At 35.6% G+C, this 19,723-nt stretch overlaps 1 protein-coding gene across 2 annotated transcripts in view; it reads left to right on the forward strand.

Annotated features, from left to right (window-relative positions):
- The window catches only part of LOC143252201 (F-BAR and double SH3 domains protein 2-like), a 119,396-nt gene that overhangs the window by 10,848 nt on the left and 88,825 nt on the right, over positions 1–19,723 (forward strand). For both annotated transcript variants that reach the window (XM_076503958.1, XM_076503959.1), the window contains exon 3: positions 12,898–12,943. In XM_076503958.1, coding sequence (XP_076360073.1) covers positions 12,898–12,943 — 46 coding nt within the window. The remainder of the gene's footprint in view (positions 1–12,897; positions 12,944–19,723) is intronic.

Below are 19,723 nucleotides of genomic sequence, written 5' to 3' on the forward strand. Positions count from 1 at the left end.
ATGTTGGTTAGTTTTCCGTACTGTGAATTCGAAGGCTTCTTGTCTCTCTGTTTTAAAGAGAAAGAACAAACAAACGCACTGGCTACTTTGATGCCTTGAGTATCGGTCAACTTCTTTTCAATTGGGGTTCGGCATGGCCAAGCGTGTTAAGGCGTGCGACTCGTAATCTGAGGGTCGCGGGTTCGCATCCCGGTCGCGTCAAACATGCTCACCCTTTCAGCCGTGGGGGCGTTATAGTGTTACGGTCAATCCCACTGTTCGTTGGCAAAAGAGTAGCTCAAGAGTTGGCGGTGGGTGATGATGACTAGCTGCCTTACCTCTAGTCTTACACTGCTAAATTAGGGACGGCTAGCACAGATAGCCCTCGAGTAGCTTTGTGCGAAATTCCAAAACAAACAATATTTTCAATTGCTGTTTAATAGTTACTTATTGTTACACCAGTTGAAGAGCTTGGACGGCTGATACAAATAGTCCATGTGTAAATTTGCGTTAATATTTGAATACATCTGAACATTTTCAAACTCTCAGCTGTTGGCTGGTGGGTGTTCAATAGGTACCTTATGTCGTCTACCCCTAGAGACAACGACATTGTGTGTGAAGAACGTATATAGGGACTGGCAGTCTGCCAAATATTCCACTACACTGCAGGTTTAGCTGCTAACTGCTGAATAGTACAAGGAATGAAACACACGGATTTGCGCGTTTTAGTCGTTCGTATAGCTTGCAATTGTGAGAGTGTTGTTTTAATATTTTAGGAGTGTCGTGACTGGTACAGGATTGCGTTAGCCGAATCTGAAAATCGTTATTGCGATGGTATAACTTTGCAACGAACATCTTAATTTCGTTTTGTTAAGGTTCTGAAGTTGATTTTGAAAAGTATGACAATTTCCGTTTTGTTCTTAGCCGTGGTATTATTGTATTCACCGTTAGGATTCAACTAATTCCGGGTGTTTATAAAATTGACATTTTTGTACACGTTAATATTCGCGTATCCACTAAACACTTGAAGAACTTCCCTCATTTTTAACTTTCAGTGCATGTTGTTAACCGTGAAGTGTTTCAGTTATGAAAAAAACAACAACCCAAGTTACCACTATTAGTGGGGTCCATATACACTCGCGGGATCGAATCCCCGTTACACCAAAGAGCTCGCCCTTTCAGCCGTGGGGACGTTATAACGTGACGATCAGTTCCGCTATTCGTTGGTAAAGGAGTAACCCAAGAGTTGGCGGTGGGTGGTGATGACTTGCTGCCTTCCCTCTAGTTTTACACTGCTAAATTAGGGACGGCTAGCGCAGATAACCCTCGTGTATCTTTGCGCGAAATTCAAAACAAAGTAAACCATAAAATGTATTATATTAGGGTGTTCCCCTTTATAACGGTTTTCCCGCAGATAAGTCAGCCTTCATACCGGAGGTGTGGAGAATACCGAACTTTGAAGTATATTGCTGTTTCCAATCGGGATTGTTTTGGAGAAAGACTCGACAACACTGTTTTTTTGTTGTTGTGTTTTCACTGAAAATAGAGTCACAAGTGTCTTGTTGTGCATCTATCAGAATGAGATGAAGACTTTATTAAAACAATATTTTATCGGTTGGTGTCCCTCCCCTCTTAAGTTGAATTAAATTTAAGCCTTATGTAGCAATTATGACATCATCGACAATCAAAGTAAAACCACCAATGTCTTTCTTCAACATTTCAACAAACATTCACTTCATCATGTGAAATGTGAATTAGAAACAAAACAGAAACTGTTCATATGTTATCCTCTAGTTTGAAATTTAAAAGTCAAGTCTATTACTATATTACGAGTCCCACAGCAATACAGCGGTAAGCTTACGTACTTACAACGCTAAAATCTGGGGTTCGATTCACCGTGGAGGATACATTAGATAACTCAAAGTGACTTTACTCAAACAAACAACCTACTGTATTAAAAAATATAAAATACTTGGAAAACTTACTGAAATCCCATATAACACAGGCAAACACGGCTTTAAATATAAAAACAAATAGTAATTGAAATTAGCGTTCATAACATGAAAATGAAATTCTGCCTTCAGTTGATAAAAATATATATTTTTTGTTTTGCTTGGAAGTAAAAACGTGTTAACAGTAATTGGGAATACGAACTTTTTTTAGATACAAATTAAAATCTAGATCAATTAGATAGTAAAAAGTACCCTGGTGGGTCAGCAATAAGTTTACAACCTTGAAACGCTGGAATTCAGGGCTCAATTCCCTGCGATGAACAGAATTTCAATTGTCAGTTGTGTAGTTTTGAGACAAAACAACAACAGGTAGTAATATAGATATATTTTAGCTTGTGTTTTTGTTTGTTTAAGGTTAAGTTCACAGCTACAAAATGTAATATCCGTGATCTGCCCATCAGAGGGATGGAAAGCCGGTTTCTAGCGTTGTAAGTCCGCAGACATACCGCTGACCCACTGGGAGGGAAATGGATATTTCTTTAGCTAAAAATATGTATTAGGAGGGTGAAAATAAAACCAGAATTTATGTGATTTATGAAAGTTTTTAAATGGATACATATCCGTTTTGCTATTTTATTTATACATCTAATGACATCTTAGTGAAACTAAAGGTGTGTGTTTTTATGTATGATGTACTTCTGGTATTCAGAACGTAGTATACTGTTATATTCAAACGATTTTATAACCTCTCCACGTAGTTACAGCCCATGTCACAATGCCCTGTCGTGCTTAATCTTACGTTAGTGCATCTTGACAGTAGCTCTACAAAACAGTTTGTATTGCAAAAGGCTCTTTCGAAATTTTGTTATGTATAAAGTACAGCACTTCTGTCTGCTTGATTTACATCAGCCATATACTGAACAAGAACTAAGATTTTTCATTCAACGGTTTAAGCGCACAGAAATCCGTAGACGCTGTGTCTGATGACTTGAACAGTTTGCCTTTCTGAAGAACAGCATGAATACCTGTCTCAATCTCCAGTTGCTTGGGATATTTCACCATTAAACTGTGCCGAGGAAACAACTTGTCTACATGTGACGTAACTTGTGTCAATTTTCGAGACGAGGAATTTTTTTTTTTTTTGGTTATGCTGGGCACTTTTGTCTGAGACACGTGCACAGCTTTTACCACCAAACTTTGTGTCTGTTGATTCGTACCTGTAACAAGACACAAAACTTTGCTGACTACTGCTGGATTGCGACTTGCTGCAGGTCAGTTTGTGGATAACCCCAGTACCCCATGTTGATCCACATTCCTTTGTTTTTCAATACTATTAAGCACAAACGATATCTCCGTCTCAAAAATTCTAAATCTTCGATCTGAACACATCTTAATAATCTGCGTGTGTGTAACTTTGCGTCGAAAACAGCTGTTACATACGCTTCCCTTAAACATTTACTTTTCGATGGCCAATTAATGTTAAAATGTAGTTGTGATACATTCCATTCTACCACGACTTTATATTGGCTAAGGTTGACTTGTGATTTTGTGAGTTGTATATTAAAAATTGATGTAATGAAAAAACAGTAATTTTGTTTTTAAAGTTTTTGTTATGAAATTGAAAAATTGAGACCACAACATGACAGTTGCTTTTTGCATATATAACCATTAAGATGACAGAATTGCATTATTCCTCCAGGTACTGAATTTAAATCCAGGGAAAGTACAAACGAGTATTTGTATTCTGAGAGCGCTCGCGCCCATGCTTAAAGCTCTATCCTTGTTGCTGTCATTCTTGTCTTTTGTCTGAATCTTTTTGCGGCATTCAGATTGAACCTTTTCTTTCTAATTTCAAGTAATATGTATGTGTATATATATATATTCTACGTCACTTGTTTGTCTGTTTGTTTTGAATTTCGCACAAAGCTACACGAGGGCTTGTTGAACTAGCCGTCCCTAGTTTAGCAATGAAAGACTAGAGGGAAGGTAGCTAGTCATTATCACCCACCGCCAACTCTTGGGCTACTCTTTTACTAACGAATAGTGGGATTGATTGTCACATAATAATGCCCCCCACGGCTGAAACGGCGAGCATGTTTGGTGTGCCGGGCGTTCAGACTTCCAGTCGAGTGCCCTAATTATCTGGTCATGCCGGGCTATGCGTCACTGGTACTGATCCTTTTAACCCAATTTTATAAAGTATTTTTAACTTCAATATTAACCTGTTGATGGTAGCATTACCTCTTTAATCTCTGTACGTATTGTATACGTTTTCATTCTTTCTTTAAGTTATCCTCTTAACTCAATTAGTATTAGTAATTGCATTATATCTATTTTACCAAGAAGGTTTATTAGCATCATATACTTTTTATATGTGCCAGGACCTTATTTCGGTTAACGTCTTTCTCTTCTCTTTAGGCTCGGCATGGCCAGATAGTTAAGGCACTCAACTCGTAATCCGAGGTTCGTAGGTTCGATTCCCCGTCACACCAAACATGCTCGTCCTTTCAGCCGTGGGGGCGTTATAATGTGTCGGTCAATCCCACTACTCGTTGGTAAAAGAGTATCGCAAGAGTTGGCGGTGGGTGGTGATAACTAGCTGCCTTCCCTCTAGTCTTACACTACTAAACTAGGGACGACTAGCGAAGATAGCTCTCTTGTAGCTTTTACGCGAAATTAAAAACAAATCAAACCAATCTTCTCTTTAAAAATATTAATGGCCTTTATAGGGAAAATTTCAAATGTTTGCATGTCCATAACTTATTCTGATCAACTGATTCAAGCTCTAAGATTTGTTTTTTATGCCATTGCAACTGGTATGTGAACACTCATCACCTCTGCCTTCTCAAACATGGCGATAAAGTTTTGGGAGTAAATGTATCTGATGTTAAGTATATTCAATTCATATATTTAAAAAAATAATAATTTCGTAATAGATACAAAACAACCGAATTATTAAATCGAAATTAATGAAATACTGAATCAATTTGTACATATCTTTCACATTCAGAACTAGTGAATTTGTCCGAATGTTTCGTGCAATTTGATAAGGTCAGGAAGTATCAATGACATCTCTCCAGTCCAAATAGGGTTAGGATTCTCTTTCGAAAATTATCATTCGTAATTGTTCAGATAATCATTTTCAGAAATGAAGTTCAATTTCAGCCCAAATATGAAATTATTATTTAACTCATTCGTGAAAATATCGTGGTCAGAATACTGGGTGTAGGGAGATTTATGATGTGACGGTAAATCCCACTATCCGTTGGTGAAAGAGTAGCCTAAAAGTTTTCGATGGTTGGTGATGACTAGCTGCCTTCGTCTAGTCTTTCACTAGTAAATTAGGGACGGTCAGCGCGTGTGGCCTTCGTGTAGCTTTGAGAAAAATTCAAAACAAACCATCTGAAACACATACAGTTAATGGTACTAATCGACAACAGTGTTTGTAAACAGTAATAAACGAGGAAGCAACGGAAGGAATCGAGTACTTTATTAAATGGTACACGACGAAGACATTTCTCAGTTTGTGTGTCATAGACAAATACATTTTGGTGGTAGTGGGAGATTTTTTTCTTGTCTTATCGTCTGACTATTCAAGTTTTTTACTGTTTTGATATATACCTGTGTGTCCAAAACATTAGCGAACGGTATGTCTGCGGACTTACAACGCTAGAAACCAGATTTGGATACCCGTAGTGGACAAACCACAGATAGCCCATTGTGTAGTATAGCTTTTTCCTTAACTTCAAACAAACAAACGATTGGCTGGTTAAAAGACAGAGTAACATTAAATAATATTCTTGTTAGCATTGTGTTTAATGTATTACCTACATATGTATTAAACATATTGAAAAAAAAATAAAGAAATAATATTAGTGAAATTTACAAAATCTTTTTTTTTCAAGGGGGACATACCCCCAAAAACCCTAGTATGGTTTTACAGTTCAGTTCCTTTTACCTCCAGACGTAGCACTTGTCTTATATATTTTTGTATATCTTATTATAATGTGCTCTCAGTTGAAATAATTAATATTTTTATTCTTACACATACGATGTATATATAAAGGTAACAGACGTGAGTTTTGTGTAGCTTTGTGCTTGACTTTAAAGAAATAAAAGAGACAGACAGACGTGAGCCATCATTTTGTTTATTTAAAGAAAAGCCTAGGAGTTGACTTTTCAGTGCAAACTATCCAGAACCTCTGATACCGATGTTACTATTATTGTAGCTTTCCGTAAGAAAAAAAAAAAAAAAAAAAAACACATCGCAATTACCTGACGTTCAGGATAGTCTCAGCTGTCTCTGATGATGTGCAACTTGGATTTCTTGGAAAGAACCTAAAAAAAACGTCACAGCAAGAGCTAGAATCTAGTAAAAGTAGAAGGGTAGAATAATTCTTCAGTCGTTTGTCACAGGTTGCTTCTGATAGAGAATGGTTTTAGACCATTTATCTGTCCAAAGTTACCCAAATATTTCTTCTTTTTTTTTGTGTACATAATGTAGTTGTACTACGGTGAATCAGTCTGAAATATTTGAGGATACCAAGACTGAAAAGTGCGTGGATTGATGAAACAGAATTCTTGGAGACTGTACACCCATTGAAAACTGCACTGCATGGCACGTTTCAGTTATATATGTATAACATATATATATATTTAATTTAGAAAATTAATTTTTAAACATTTTGAAATGGCCTGGCGTGGCCAGGTGGTTAAGGCACTCGATTCATAATCCGATGGTCGCGGGTTCTAATATGCCCCACCAAACATGCTTGCCCTTTCAGCCGTAGGGGTGTCATAATACGCGGGCAATCCCACTGTTCGCTGATAAAAGAATAGCACAAAAGTTGGCGGTGGGTAGTGATGACTAGCTGCCTTTCTTCTGGTCTTACACTGCTAAATTAGGGACGGCTAGCGCACATAGCCTTCGTGTAGCTTTGCGCGAAATTCAAAAACCAACAAAACAAACGAACAAACCTTTTGGAATATTATGTGAAAAGAATACATGAGCAACATTAAATAAAACTTTTTGTGGATTCATATTCACTATAGATTGTCGTGTTTTTCAACTATGTGTGTTTATTTTATAATTAATATAGTACACAGATATTTGTTATTTTTATCATTACTGGAATACTTGTGTTTTTACTTTTTAAGTATCAGAATTAAAAACCTTTGTTTGGACATTCTTCAAGGCTACGTAAGGGCTTTTTGGATCTGGCTGTTATTAATTTTAAAATGATAGGCTGGAACGAAGGCAACTATTCTAAATAAGATCCACCGTCTACACTTGGGCTACCACTGTCTGGCCGAATTGTGGGATTTGTCCGTCAAGTCTTGGCCCCCGCTGGTAGAGCGGTAAGTCTATGGATTTATAACGCTAAAATCAGGGGTTTGATTCTCCTTGGTGGACTCAGCAGATAGCCCAATGGGGCTTTGCTTTGAGAAAACACAAACACACACACCCATCACTCTTGTAACAAATCGACAGCTAAAGTGTGAAGCGCGTTTTCTGGACAAGACGCGATTCGTGAGCATTTGAATTTATAGTCCGTGTAAGCTTAGCGTTAGGCTACGCAAGACACTGTTAATTTAAGTTCAGTTTTGAATATATTTAATCCAGTTATTGGTGTGTGTGTATACTAGAATAACCAGATCGTTTATGACCCAGCATGGCTAGGTGGTTACGGCGCTCGACTTGTAATCTGAGGGTCGCGGGTTCGAATCCCCGTCACATCAAATATGCTCGCCTTGGGGGCGTCATAATGAGCGGTCAATCCCACTATTGGTTGGTAAAAGAGTAGCCCAAGAGTTGGCGGTTGGTGGTGATGACTAGCAGCCTTGCCTCTAGTCTTACACTGGTAAATTAGGGACGGCTAGCGCAGATAACCCTCATGTAGTTTTGCGCGAAATCCAAGAACATACAAACAAACTAGATCATTCGAACCGAAGTTTACAGTATTTGTTGCGTTACGTGTATCTCCTACATTTGTTGTATTTAATCCTGGGGTTAATGAAGCGTTTTACAACCGCGAAATAGATTGAAAATCATATAATGCTAAAGATGTTTTTTTTTTCTTTCAATTTCACTGGAGGTGAATTCGAAAAGAAAATCTTTGTCTTAGAGGCCAAATGCATTCTTTGACTGGCTATACCCTCTGCTCTGGACTGCAAGTTCGTCTGTTTAAGGGTCACCAGCACAGCTTGGGTCAGCAAACAAAATATCATAAGATCTCTTATAATGGTTAAAGCTTACTAGATTGCTTTCCGTTGAAGTAAAGAGGACTCAACACCCCTTAGGAATTGAAAGTCGTTTTCTTAAAGTTAGACGTATGAATGTATATACTTATATACAATATTGGGAGTAAAAACGATACTTTGGTGTTTTCTATTTTAGGAATAGTTATTGTTATTTTGGAGTATTAGTTTTACTTGCAACACTGTGCAGAAAGGCTAAACTTGTTTTTTACGTTGTTGAATTTACACATGAACACATACGTAGCATCTACTACTATCATTAGAAGACAGGAAAAATATGTTGGCATAATTATTTAAATACGTACGTGGCAAACCAGATGTATTATTAATCATAATAACGCTTTTGTAAGTTAATAATAACAGGATAATATATGAATGAATTTGAACCTTGGTAACGAACTTACTTCAGATTCGCTGGTTAAGTTTAAAAGAAAGGATTTCCAATTGGACGTAACATATATAACTTTCGCACTACTTTGTTTTGTCTTCAAACGTGTATGTAGGTGAGATTTTACCATAAAGCAGAAATTGGTCACTGAAATAATACGCATTATAAAAATAAAAGCATTTTATGTTAACACTCCTATGAAAAGACGTTTCTAGTCCTGATTTCTCCAAGCCCGTTCCCCTGGCTGTGGTTTCGCTAGATAGTAGATAGGGACAGTGGGAATCTCGTTAATCCATTCATTAATGGATTTAAATGGCAATTTCATTTAAATACAAAATTATTAGCCTAATATTAATAACCTTTCAAGTTGCTCTGGGGCCTATTAGGCCCAACTTTTCGTAGGAGTGTTAAACATAAAAAGTGGGTGTATATATATATTAATGAAAAAAATGCAAACAAAATTAAAGATGTTGTAAAATTAAAAAGATTCCCAGGGTACAAGCTATAATGTGGGATATGAAATGTGCCCTGAGTTGTGGAGGTGATTATAGAGGTAGGATCCACATCGAGGTGGGGATACACTGCCTATCTGTCTTAACTTGCAGATTTCAAAAATTATTCATCAATCTATAAAGAAATATAATTTACTTATAAAAACTTGAAGCCTACCGTTAGTTATAAGTATGAAATTTCAATCGGTCCATTACAATACCATTATGAGAGATTTTAATAATTTACCTTGCGAATGTGAAAATAGTTTATCCATTGATATTTTTCATAAACATATTATTACAGATAACTTTGAAATTATAAAATATAAACATTTATGTGAAATACTTAAAAATGACCTAAATACAGAATTGCCACAAAATGTAATAAGATATTCTAAAATTGTTGAAAACGATAATTATGAATATAATTTTAAACATAATTATATTATGTCTTATCCACAGATTGTTTTTGGAATGGAAGTTTTGTAAACTTAAAAATAGTATGTAAATTATCCTATACAAAATTAAAAATACCTCATAGGTTTATCGTTTCATCAATTAAAAAATAAGATTTAGAATTACAAGAAAATATGTTATACTTCCTATTATAAAACTAATTTTAATTTTGGTTTTACTTGTAAAAAGATTTATGCATCAATTATGATAAATTAAATCAATATTACGCATACATTTAAACTTGTCAACCGATCCAAAGGTACGGTAATTAATAATTTAATTAAAGCTATAAAAAGCTTTATTCTGAACCTTATTATATTGTAGATTCACTTTTTCTGTATACTATTTCTAAACTACATAAATATCTAATTAAATTTATATTTAAACACACGTTTAGGATAATAAACAAATAAACAAACCAATTTTGGATATTTAAAAAAATGTGGATAAATGAAAAATATTCAGACACTTGATTTTACTACACTTTTACCACAATTGCATTGAAAGGTTTAATCTGTATTATCAATTAATCAATTGAACAGTTCTGTTATCCTTTCATACTACAAGAAGAAAAACAGTTTCTACAAATATAAAAGATATCTTAAGAGTCTGTATTTATAATTATAATTTTTTTCAATAGTCAGGTATTTTAAAAGTTTATAGGAGTTAGTGTGATCTAACTATTCTACATGTATTTCAAATTTATATATTTATTTCTATGATAATAAGTTTATTGAAAATTGCATAAAACCCGGACTTTTTTTATTAACTTACAGATATGTAGATGATAAAATCAGTATAAATAACCCTGAGATAAATATCCTGTTTATCCGGTAAAATTAGAAATTGGAAATATGTCAATTTCGGAGTAGAGGCAGATTATTTAGATTTAGAAATTAAAATAATTAATAATTATATCAATCTAAATATTTTTGATAAAAGAAGATATTTTTATTTTTCCAGTGTACGGTTTACTCTCTTTTAATAGTAACAATACTGATTCACAATGGTATTACTTCAAGATTAATATCCGTAAGAAAGTTCGATTCTTTTTTTAATCCAAAGTTGTTTTTCAGTCACCCAACGCTCTTCTGTTATAACCAGTATAACTTCGCTACTATTCAGGTTTTGTAAAGTTTATAATATATTACAATATTTTATTATTAATACTGAAATATTGATGCAAAACTTAATATTGAATGGATTTAATATAGATATTGTAAATAAAATTATTAAAATATTATGAATAAAAATATAATAAATAAGGAGTTTTTGCTGAATGTTTCCGATAACTGTTTTAGTTTCTATGTGGATGAACATCATATTATATATAAAAGCTTGTTTGAAGTCTGAGAATTAGTAATTATGATTGACGTAGTGGGTGGTGGTTAGGGATTATATTTGTGAGTTCAGATAACTTGATTGAGCTTTTGTAACTCTATACTAGAATTATTTATCTATTGTACTACTTCCCCCAAGTGGCACAGCAGTGTGTCTGCGGACTTATTCTGCTAGGTACCGGGTTTCGATACCCCTTATTGGCAGAGCAGAGATAACCCATCGTATAGCTTTGTGCTTAACTACAAACAAACAATACTGTACTACTATTTAAGTTAATTGAGTACTTTACCACTCTAATAGGCCAGGCATGATTACGTATTTATGGCGCTCGACTCGCAATCTGCGGGTCGATTCGGCATCTGGTTAATGAAAGTGAGTTTTTCTCGGGGTACTCCCGTTTTCCTCCCACAGCTAAGTTACCGGGTATTAGGATTTATAAATCCCTACCATCGTGTTGTGTTTTTTTTTATAGAGTCAGTATTTAACCTCTTGCGAAACACCAACGGACCTTTGCCACCAGTTGATTGCATAATCTCGTTAACTTTAAATTTTGCAGGTATAGCTAAATCTAACTTCGCGTGTAAGGCGAAGAGAAGGTCTCTTCTGAGCGCCATCTGTTGCTTTGCACCTCTTCTTGAGATGCAAAGTGTTAAATCGAAATACCTGCCACAGAATTTTATTTATTTTTAATCTGCGGGTCGCGGGTTCGAATATGTTTCGCCAAACATGCTCGCTCTTTCAGCCGTAGGGGTGTTATAATGCGCGACCAATCCCACTGTTCGTTGATAGAAGAGCAGCTCAACCGTTGACGATGGGTGATGATGACTAGCTACCTTCCCTCTAGCCTTGCACTGCTAAATTAGTGACGGCTAGCGCAGACAGCCCTCGTGTAGCCTTGCGCAAAATTCAAAACAACAAACGAGAAAACAAGTAATACTATAATTAGGGCTGGAATGCCAAACTCTTTAGGTGAGTTTATCTTACTTACCCCTAAGTGGCAGTACCACATTTCGTTTTTCTTTTGCTTTGGAGAGCAGTCATTTTTCCACAACTGTCTGCAGACAGTGAAGGGTGGTATAGATGTGGGACTTTGTGGACTTGAGCACCCAAATATCGCTCTCCCAATTTTTATCTCTTCTGGTGATTTTATTTCATTTTTGTGAATTTCTTCACGTGAGACTGGCGAACGGAGGTTAAGGCTGATAGACGGTCTATCCCCATCTCTATGTGAGTTCTGCTTCAGTGGTCACCTCCAAAATCTAGGAACATATTTTATATCTCCTATTATAGCCTGTACTCTTGGGATTCTTTTAATTTGTGCAGTGTTTTTAATTTTTAGCTTAGGCTTGTTTTGTTCATTTAAATGTAATTTATCACAGACTTGGATTTACTGTTTTTTTAACGCAGTCCTCTCCTTGGATTTTATTTTTCTTGATTATTTAAGTGTTAATTTTCCACACACACACAGACACACTCTCTCTATATATATATTGTGATTCACAATGGTATCATTTCAAGAATAGTATATGTAAGAAAGCTCGAATTCTTTTCTTGATCCAAAGTTTGTTTTATATCCAACACTTTTCTGGCGACGTAGCATGAGTAACCGCTCTTCACTATAACACCAGAAAACAACTAAACGCTTTTATGTAAAGTAATAACTTTAACTTTAAAACTGGTATAAAATATACATATTTAATTTTTTAGTTTCATCTTTTTGTATTTTTAAAATTTAAAAAAATACTCGGGTTACAAAATAAAGTTCTGGCTAATGTTTCAAATTAAAACTCAGACTAAAAAGTATTTAAATTAACATTAAACAGTTTTTAGCAGTAACTATGAAAATTACTGTAAGAAGGTAAAACGATTTTCAAAAAATATTCACTATTATATGTAACTATGTTCACGATTTGGAGTAAGAATTATTGTTATATCACAGTTTCAACATTAGGTATCAGTGTTTTTGCTCTACGTTCTAATTCATTCATTAAGAAATATCAGAAAACTTTAAATTATATATTTTATCTTGCAGAAACTTCATGAAGACAAGAGCAAATATAGAAAAGGAATATGGCCAGGTGAGTCGAGAATGTTCATAAATTGGAAATGTGTTTGACCGAATATAAGTTGTGTGTTACATTGTGCTAAGTGTACGTAACTGTTGCATAGTGTGACGCTCGAGCAGTCTAATCACCTAGCCGTGCTAGGCCAAGAAATTCTGTAAAATAGGTTTTTAAAAACAGAATGTACCATAAAAGTGATGAGTAAATGATTTGAGTTTGCCTAAGTCCTTACAGTATGTAGTTTCTATTATTTTAATAGTAATATAATTATAAATCAATATCATTCACTTTTCAAGTACATACGTTTGCTTTTGTTCTCTCATTACACACTCCAGGAAACATAATGCCGAAGAATGAAATACAACTCATGTCAGGTTGATTATTAATTAAGGGACTGTCACATAATCTACACGGGCTCGTATCTCCGTCACACCAAACATGCTCGTTCTTTCAACTATTGTGGTGTTATAATGTGACGATCCATCCCACTATTCGTTGGCAAAAAAGTAGCCCAAAACAAACTAAACAATACATACATATGATAATTTTAATCTTGAAATATAGTGCACAGGTTCCCTAAGACATCGCGTAGCGTGGAGGCCTTTGGCGAAGTTATGTAACTGTCGACTGAAATTGTACTATATTCATCAAATTTCGTGTCGATAGCCAAATATATTACAATATTGTGTATATTTATGCAAGTTTAGTGGCCTTATAAACTGTCTTGTGATATTGTTGACTAAATATGGCGATTCATAAGTTGTAGCAGATATTATAGTATCATAATGGAACTCTTGCTTGAATGATAGTGGAAAAAAATTGTTATTACGCGATGTACAAAAACCAATTTTGCGAAATTTTCATCCTGTGTGCATATAAATTTGCAATTGGTTTCACGATTTACCCGTTTCGCCTCCGTTTTCCATCACGGAGAACTTTATTTTTCTACATCCTTAGGGTGCGGATATGACGTCATTAAAACGTCACACGCGGATCTGGTGCACTGGCGTCATTTATATAAGTATAATAGTACTGTCTGTTGTATGTCCATGTAAATATTTCGCCGGGTGTAGATGGATCTTAACCAAAATTAGTATGGAGGTTCATTAGGCCGATGGAAAAATACTCACAAATTTTCAGTTTTGCATTTTGCGGTTTCTATGAGTGTCTTTGCGGATATTTTGTAACCGCTAATTTGCCCCTGTTGATGGATCTTCGCCAAATTTGGCATGAAGATTTGTTGGGTCCATGAGGAGATACATGTAAATTTACGGTTTTATATTTTGTGTTTTGCTCTTTTTATGGGCCTTTTATTTTGTCTTTTCCATGTCTTAAGATAACCTTTCATTAATCATGCATTTATATAACTTCCGTCCAGGGTTCTGGCACTCTAGCTATTTTTTAATAAATAATCAAACGAATTATACAAAATTGGTTCTGATAGCATTAAAGTAACTGCCATCTATTTATTTTCTATTTATTCCAGAAACGATTCATTTATAACATCATTGTGATTCTTGAAATTTTATTTTCATCTTAACCTTAACAGCAAAAATCTTGCACAATAGGTGACCATTATTTTCAGTTTTAATATTTTTTATTAAAGATAAATCATTTGCCTGATAAACGAATGCATCAGAAGCGTTGTGATCAATAGAATGTGCACACCTACACCAACTTTGCTTCGGTTGTATTTAATATCGTTTTGTTTGTTTCTTTATTTTTTTGAATTTCGCGCAAAGCTACACGAGGACTATCTGCGCTAGTCATCTCTAATTTATCAGTGTAAGACTAGAGGGAAGGCAGCTAGTCATCACCACCCACTGCCCAATCATGGGCTACTCTTTTATTAATGAATAGTGGGATTGACTGTCACATTTTACGCTCACACGGCTAAAAGGGCGAGCGTGTTTGGTGTGACGGAAATTCGAACCTGCGACCCTCGGATTACGAGCCGAGCGTCGTAACCACCTGGCCATGCCGGGCCACCACTTTGCATTTTGAAGAGACTGGCGACATAAATCATAACCTTATATCCTTGCCCGTGTTGGAATTGTACTAACACTTTTGGCTATCTATTTGTGTTTTTAATATATAACACAAAACTGAAGATTGGACTATCTGCACTTTGTCTGCCGCATAGATCGAACTCCGAATTGTATTATGATGCGTTCTTAAACCTGCCGTTAAGTCACCGGGAGAATGTAATGCTGATATGTAGTTTTTTTTATTTGTACAGTTAACATTATAGCAACGTCCGGTAATTTTTAAGTTCCGTAGATTGTATTAGATTTGTTTTCGTCAAATTTTAAGCACATAAAAATGTAGTCCCATTTATCTTTTTTCTTCCGAGTGAGATTTTAACATTCGTTGGTGACGCAACTCACTCAGACAGTTCAGGCGGGTGTACTCAGAATAGAGTTTTTATCGATTAAATATGCGCAGAAATAAATTTACCAGGTGACTGCTATTTTCAGATAAAGAACTGTTTTATATCAGGCTTTTGAAATATAGCTTCATATAAGTTCAGTTCATGACTGACAAACTAATGACATATCTTGATCAAACTGAAATTTGGTCCACTATTAATCTGTTCTATTATCCGTTACTGTTTTAATAAATAGTCTTAATATAGACATCTTCATAGACTTAATGCCATCCTAGTTTGAGTGGAAGTGTGATTAATATCAACTTGTGAAATCTTCACATATCCTTATGGAATAAATGTCAAGTTATGTCAGACAGGATTTACCATGCTGTTACCTAGAATTACATTTAGTGGAGTCAAAATAGGGCTTTGTTGTTTGAGTAAACAGTCCACAATTTATCCAACCGTGTTTCCTTATGATTCCTGTTTGTTGAACTTTTAAATTTTTTTGTTTAATTTGTTTACAGGTTTTGTTTTTATTCTCATTTATGGGCAAAGGGTTACTTGATATAGTAGCTAACTGTATAAATTGTAATGATAATAAACATAGCTAGTAGTTAGCCGATACGGTTCACGATGGAGTACTGTAGCTTGTTTATTTTTTTTAATTTCGCGGAGAGCTACACGAGAGTTATCTGCGCTAGCCGTCCCTAATTAAGCAGTGTCAGACTAGAGGGAAGGCAGTTAGTCATCACCACCCACCGCCAATTCTTGTGCTACTCTTTTACCAACGAATAGTGGGATTGACCGAAACATTATAACGCCCCCACGGTTGAAAGGATGATAATGTTTGGTGTGACGGGGATTCGAACCCGCGACCCTCGGATTAAAGTCGAGTGCCTTAACCACCTGGCCATGCCGGGCCTCAGTATGAATAAGAAGAACTACAAATGTTTTGGGCGGATTTTTTTATTCGTTTGTAAATTTAGTGTGAATGATTTTGACCTTTTGACATGTATACAGCATCAGTAATCCACAGTACACGTTTCAAAGGGTTGTTTGAACCGACTCTTTACTGTTCAGAGTGCTTTTTTCCCGAAAGATGTATTTGTATTTTGCAAGTTTTTTTGCGATCCTTATTATGAACCACCATCGTAGTTCATGGTATATCGATTTTCCAATAAGTTATACACATTCCGTTTCTGTAATGTAGATCGTACTGCTCTTTCATATAGTGTTATCCAAATATTAGATAGTAATGAATATTAATTTTTTGGGCCCAGCATGGCCAGGTGGGCTAAGGCGTTCGACTCTGAGGGTCGTGGGTTCGAATCTCCGTCGCACCAAACATGCTCGCCCTTTCAGTTATGGGGGCGTTATAATGTAACGGCCAATCCTACTATTCGTTGGTAAAAGAGTAGCCCAAGAGTTGGCGGTGGATGGTGATGACTAGTTGCCTTCTCTCTAGTCTTACACTGCTAAAGTAGGGACGGCTAGACCTCGTGTAGCTTTGCGCGAAATTCAAAAAACAAATAAACATTAATTTTATGATTATACCGTTCACATGAATAACATTGGTTTACCTTCTGCGTTCACGATATATTGCTCTGTGCTAACTGTGGTTTGACAACACTTTTCTTCCACACAGTAATACACGTATTGCTGATAATAATGGTTTGTTGTTTTCTTTTGGAAAATTTACGAATTATTCTCTGTCAGCAGGATACACATAACCAGAAAGTTTTTATGTTTTGAGTTATTATGAATTATTTTCGATGTTTTATTAAAACACTATATTAGGAGTGTTATCTGTGCTTTTATCTACTAATTAGCCAGTGCTTGCTTTTTGATCTAATTGAATATTATAGTTTTGTTTTTATTTTGAAAGAACGTTTAATAACAGTAAAGAAAACAAGTCATATTATTATAATATGTAACATTTATTTGGGGAATATTTCACCATTTTTATGTGGCTCCAGAACAGTGTATATACCAGATGAAAGCCCATAATTGCACTCTATATTATATATGATACCTAGTTACCTGTATGTCTGACTGGATGATGGTGACAACCGTATGCTGTGCACGTGCTGTAGTATTAAATATAGACATGTTAGACAGAACGTCTATTTCACATTTCAAACCCGGCATGGCCAGTTGTTAAGGCGCTCGACTCGTAGTCTGAGAGTCGCGGGTTCTAGTCCCCGTCACTTCAAAGATACTCGCCCTTTCAGCCGCGGGGGCGTTATAATGTGACGGTCAATCCCACTATTCGTTGATAAAAGAGTAACCCAAGAGTTGACGGTGGGTGGTGATGACAAGCCGCATTCCCTCTAACCTTACACTGCGAAATTAGGGACGGCTAGCGCAGATAGCCCTCGTGTAGCTTTGCAAGAAATTAAAAACAAACACAATTTCACATTTTAACAGTGTGTTGGTGACGGAAGAGGTTGGACATTGTGTTACTCTATTAAATTTTGTGGACAAAGACCAGTTTTCTATACTCCTTCGAATCTGATGTAGTAATCTGGAGTTGGGATATCGTCCTTTGTTGTTTCTTTTATCATTCTCATTGGTTTGTGATTAATGACTTGTTTAACAACACAGATTATTTCTATTCATTCCATATATTATTTATTTTCTGATTCACTAGGAACAAATACCTGGCATTGTCTGTAAACGGCTAGTGACAATTTTACACGAAGAAGATTATGGAGTTAACGCTCACGCCTATTCTTATTTCTAGCCTGTAATATATGTTCTTACGATAGGCCAATAGAAACTGGCTGATGGAGGGCGTATCTCTTCTAGCTTTTGTAGTTTATAATTTGTATCCAGTTTTATGATTCTTTCTTGGCCTGTAAGAGCGACAGTAATGATTTTTTTTCTTAATGTACTTAACATTAGAGTATCTCGTTAGATCAAAATAGAAATGAGTTATTTTATTAGTTGATACCATATATTTAAATGCTCTTGGTCGGTTTTAGCTTTTACTGAACACCTGAATGGAAGGCGCCCAAGGCATGTGACGAAGGGGTCCTGCATGGGCAGATGGGTTAAGGCGTTCGGCTCTTCGTCTGAGGGTCGCGGGTTCGAATCCCCATCGCACCATACACGCTCGCCCTTTCAGCCCTGGGTGCGTTATAATGTGACGGTCAATCCCACTTTTCGTTGGTAAAAGAGTAGTCCAAGAGTTGGCGGTGGCCTTCTCTGTATTCTTACACTGCTAAATTAAAGACGGCTAGCGCAGATAGCCCTGGTGCAGCTTTGCGCGAAATTAAAACAAAACACGTGACGAAGGAGGGTGATTCAAGAAAATATTAATAATCAGATATAATTATATCTTTCTGGCACTGAGAAATATAAACTGAATTACGATTTGAGTTTTAATTTAAATTCAATTTAGATCGAATTTTGTCTTTGATTCAATTCCTGGACAAATCCTCAATTTATTATGTAGCGTATTAATTTCGAATGGTCTGAAACTGAGTTAAATGGTAATTTAGATTTGGAAGTTAAGTAAATGTTGATATGCGTCCAGTTTTTGATACTTGCCAACAAGATTGATATATATGTTTTTCTTTTTTATACAAATGTATTTAATATACAAACAATAACAATATTTACAATAACGGTTATTACAAATAATGATCGATGTACAAAAATTTTACAAACAATATTAAGTTGTTTATCTGGTCTGGGACTTCCTTGATACGTTATTGAGGATTCGCGATGAACGATTTTGATACAATTCACTACAGGAGTTGCCCCCCGCTAGTACAACGGTATGTCTACGGATTTACAACGCTAAAATTAAGAGTTTGATTCCCCTCGGTGGGCTCAGCAGATAGCCCGATGTGGCTTTGCTGTAAGAAAACACACACACTACAGGAGTTAACTAGCTTCGGGCTCTTCGTTATTTGCTGATCACAGGTGATGTCACGTAATGTTTTGGTTAAAATACTAGTGCCCGATGTGAATCACTGAAGTTAAATGGTTTGTAATGATAAAAAATATATAAACGTTACTGGTTGAATATCTAAAGTTCCTGATTGATAAGCGTTAAAACAATCACAGATTTAGCTTCCGAGGTTTATAGTATACCAACTATAGCAAATCAGTAATATATGCTAGTCTTGGCGCGCCACATTGATTACATTTATAGACGTGAGGAGAGTTTTTAGAAATTTCAGTTTGGACAACAATATAAACGACACACCATTGTTTACGTACACACATATATATTGTTAATTCATTCTTACGCATGAGGATCTTTTACAATTTTACCGGACAGGAGGAAATTTAGCAATACAGATTTAACAGTGTAAGGCATGTACATTTCTAGATATAAATTTCATTTAAACAAACATCGATATTAAAGTAGATATAAGGTTGTAAATCCGTCGGACAGGCCAATATTTTGGTAA

The sequence above is a fragment of the Tachypleus tridentatus genome, chromosome 6 (assembly GCF_004210375.1).
Source record: "Tachypleus tridentatus isolate NWPU-2018 chromosome 6, ASM421037v1, whole genome shotgun sequence".
NCBI lineage: Eukaryota > Metazoa > Arthropoda > Merostomata > Xiphosura > Limulidae > Tachypleus > Tachypleus tridentatus.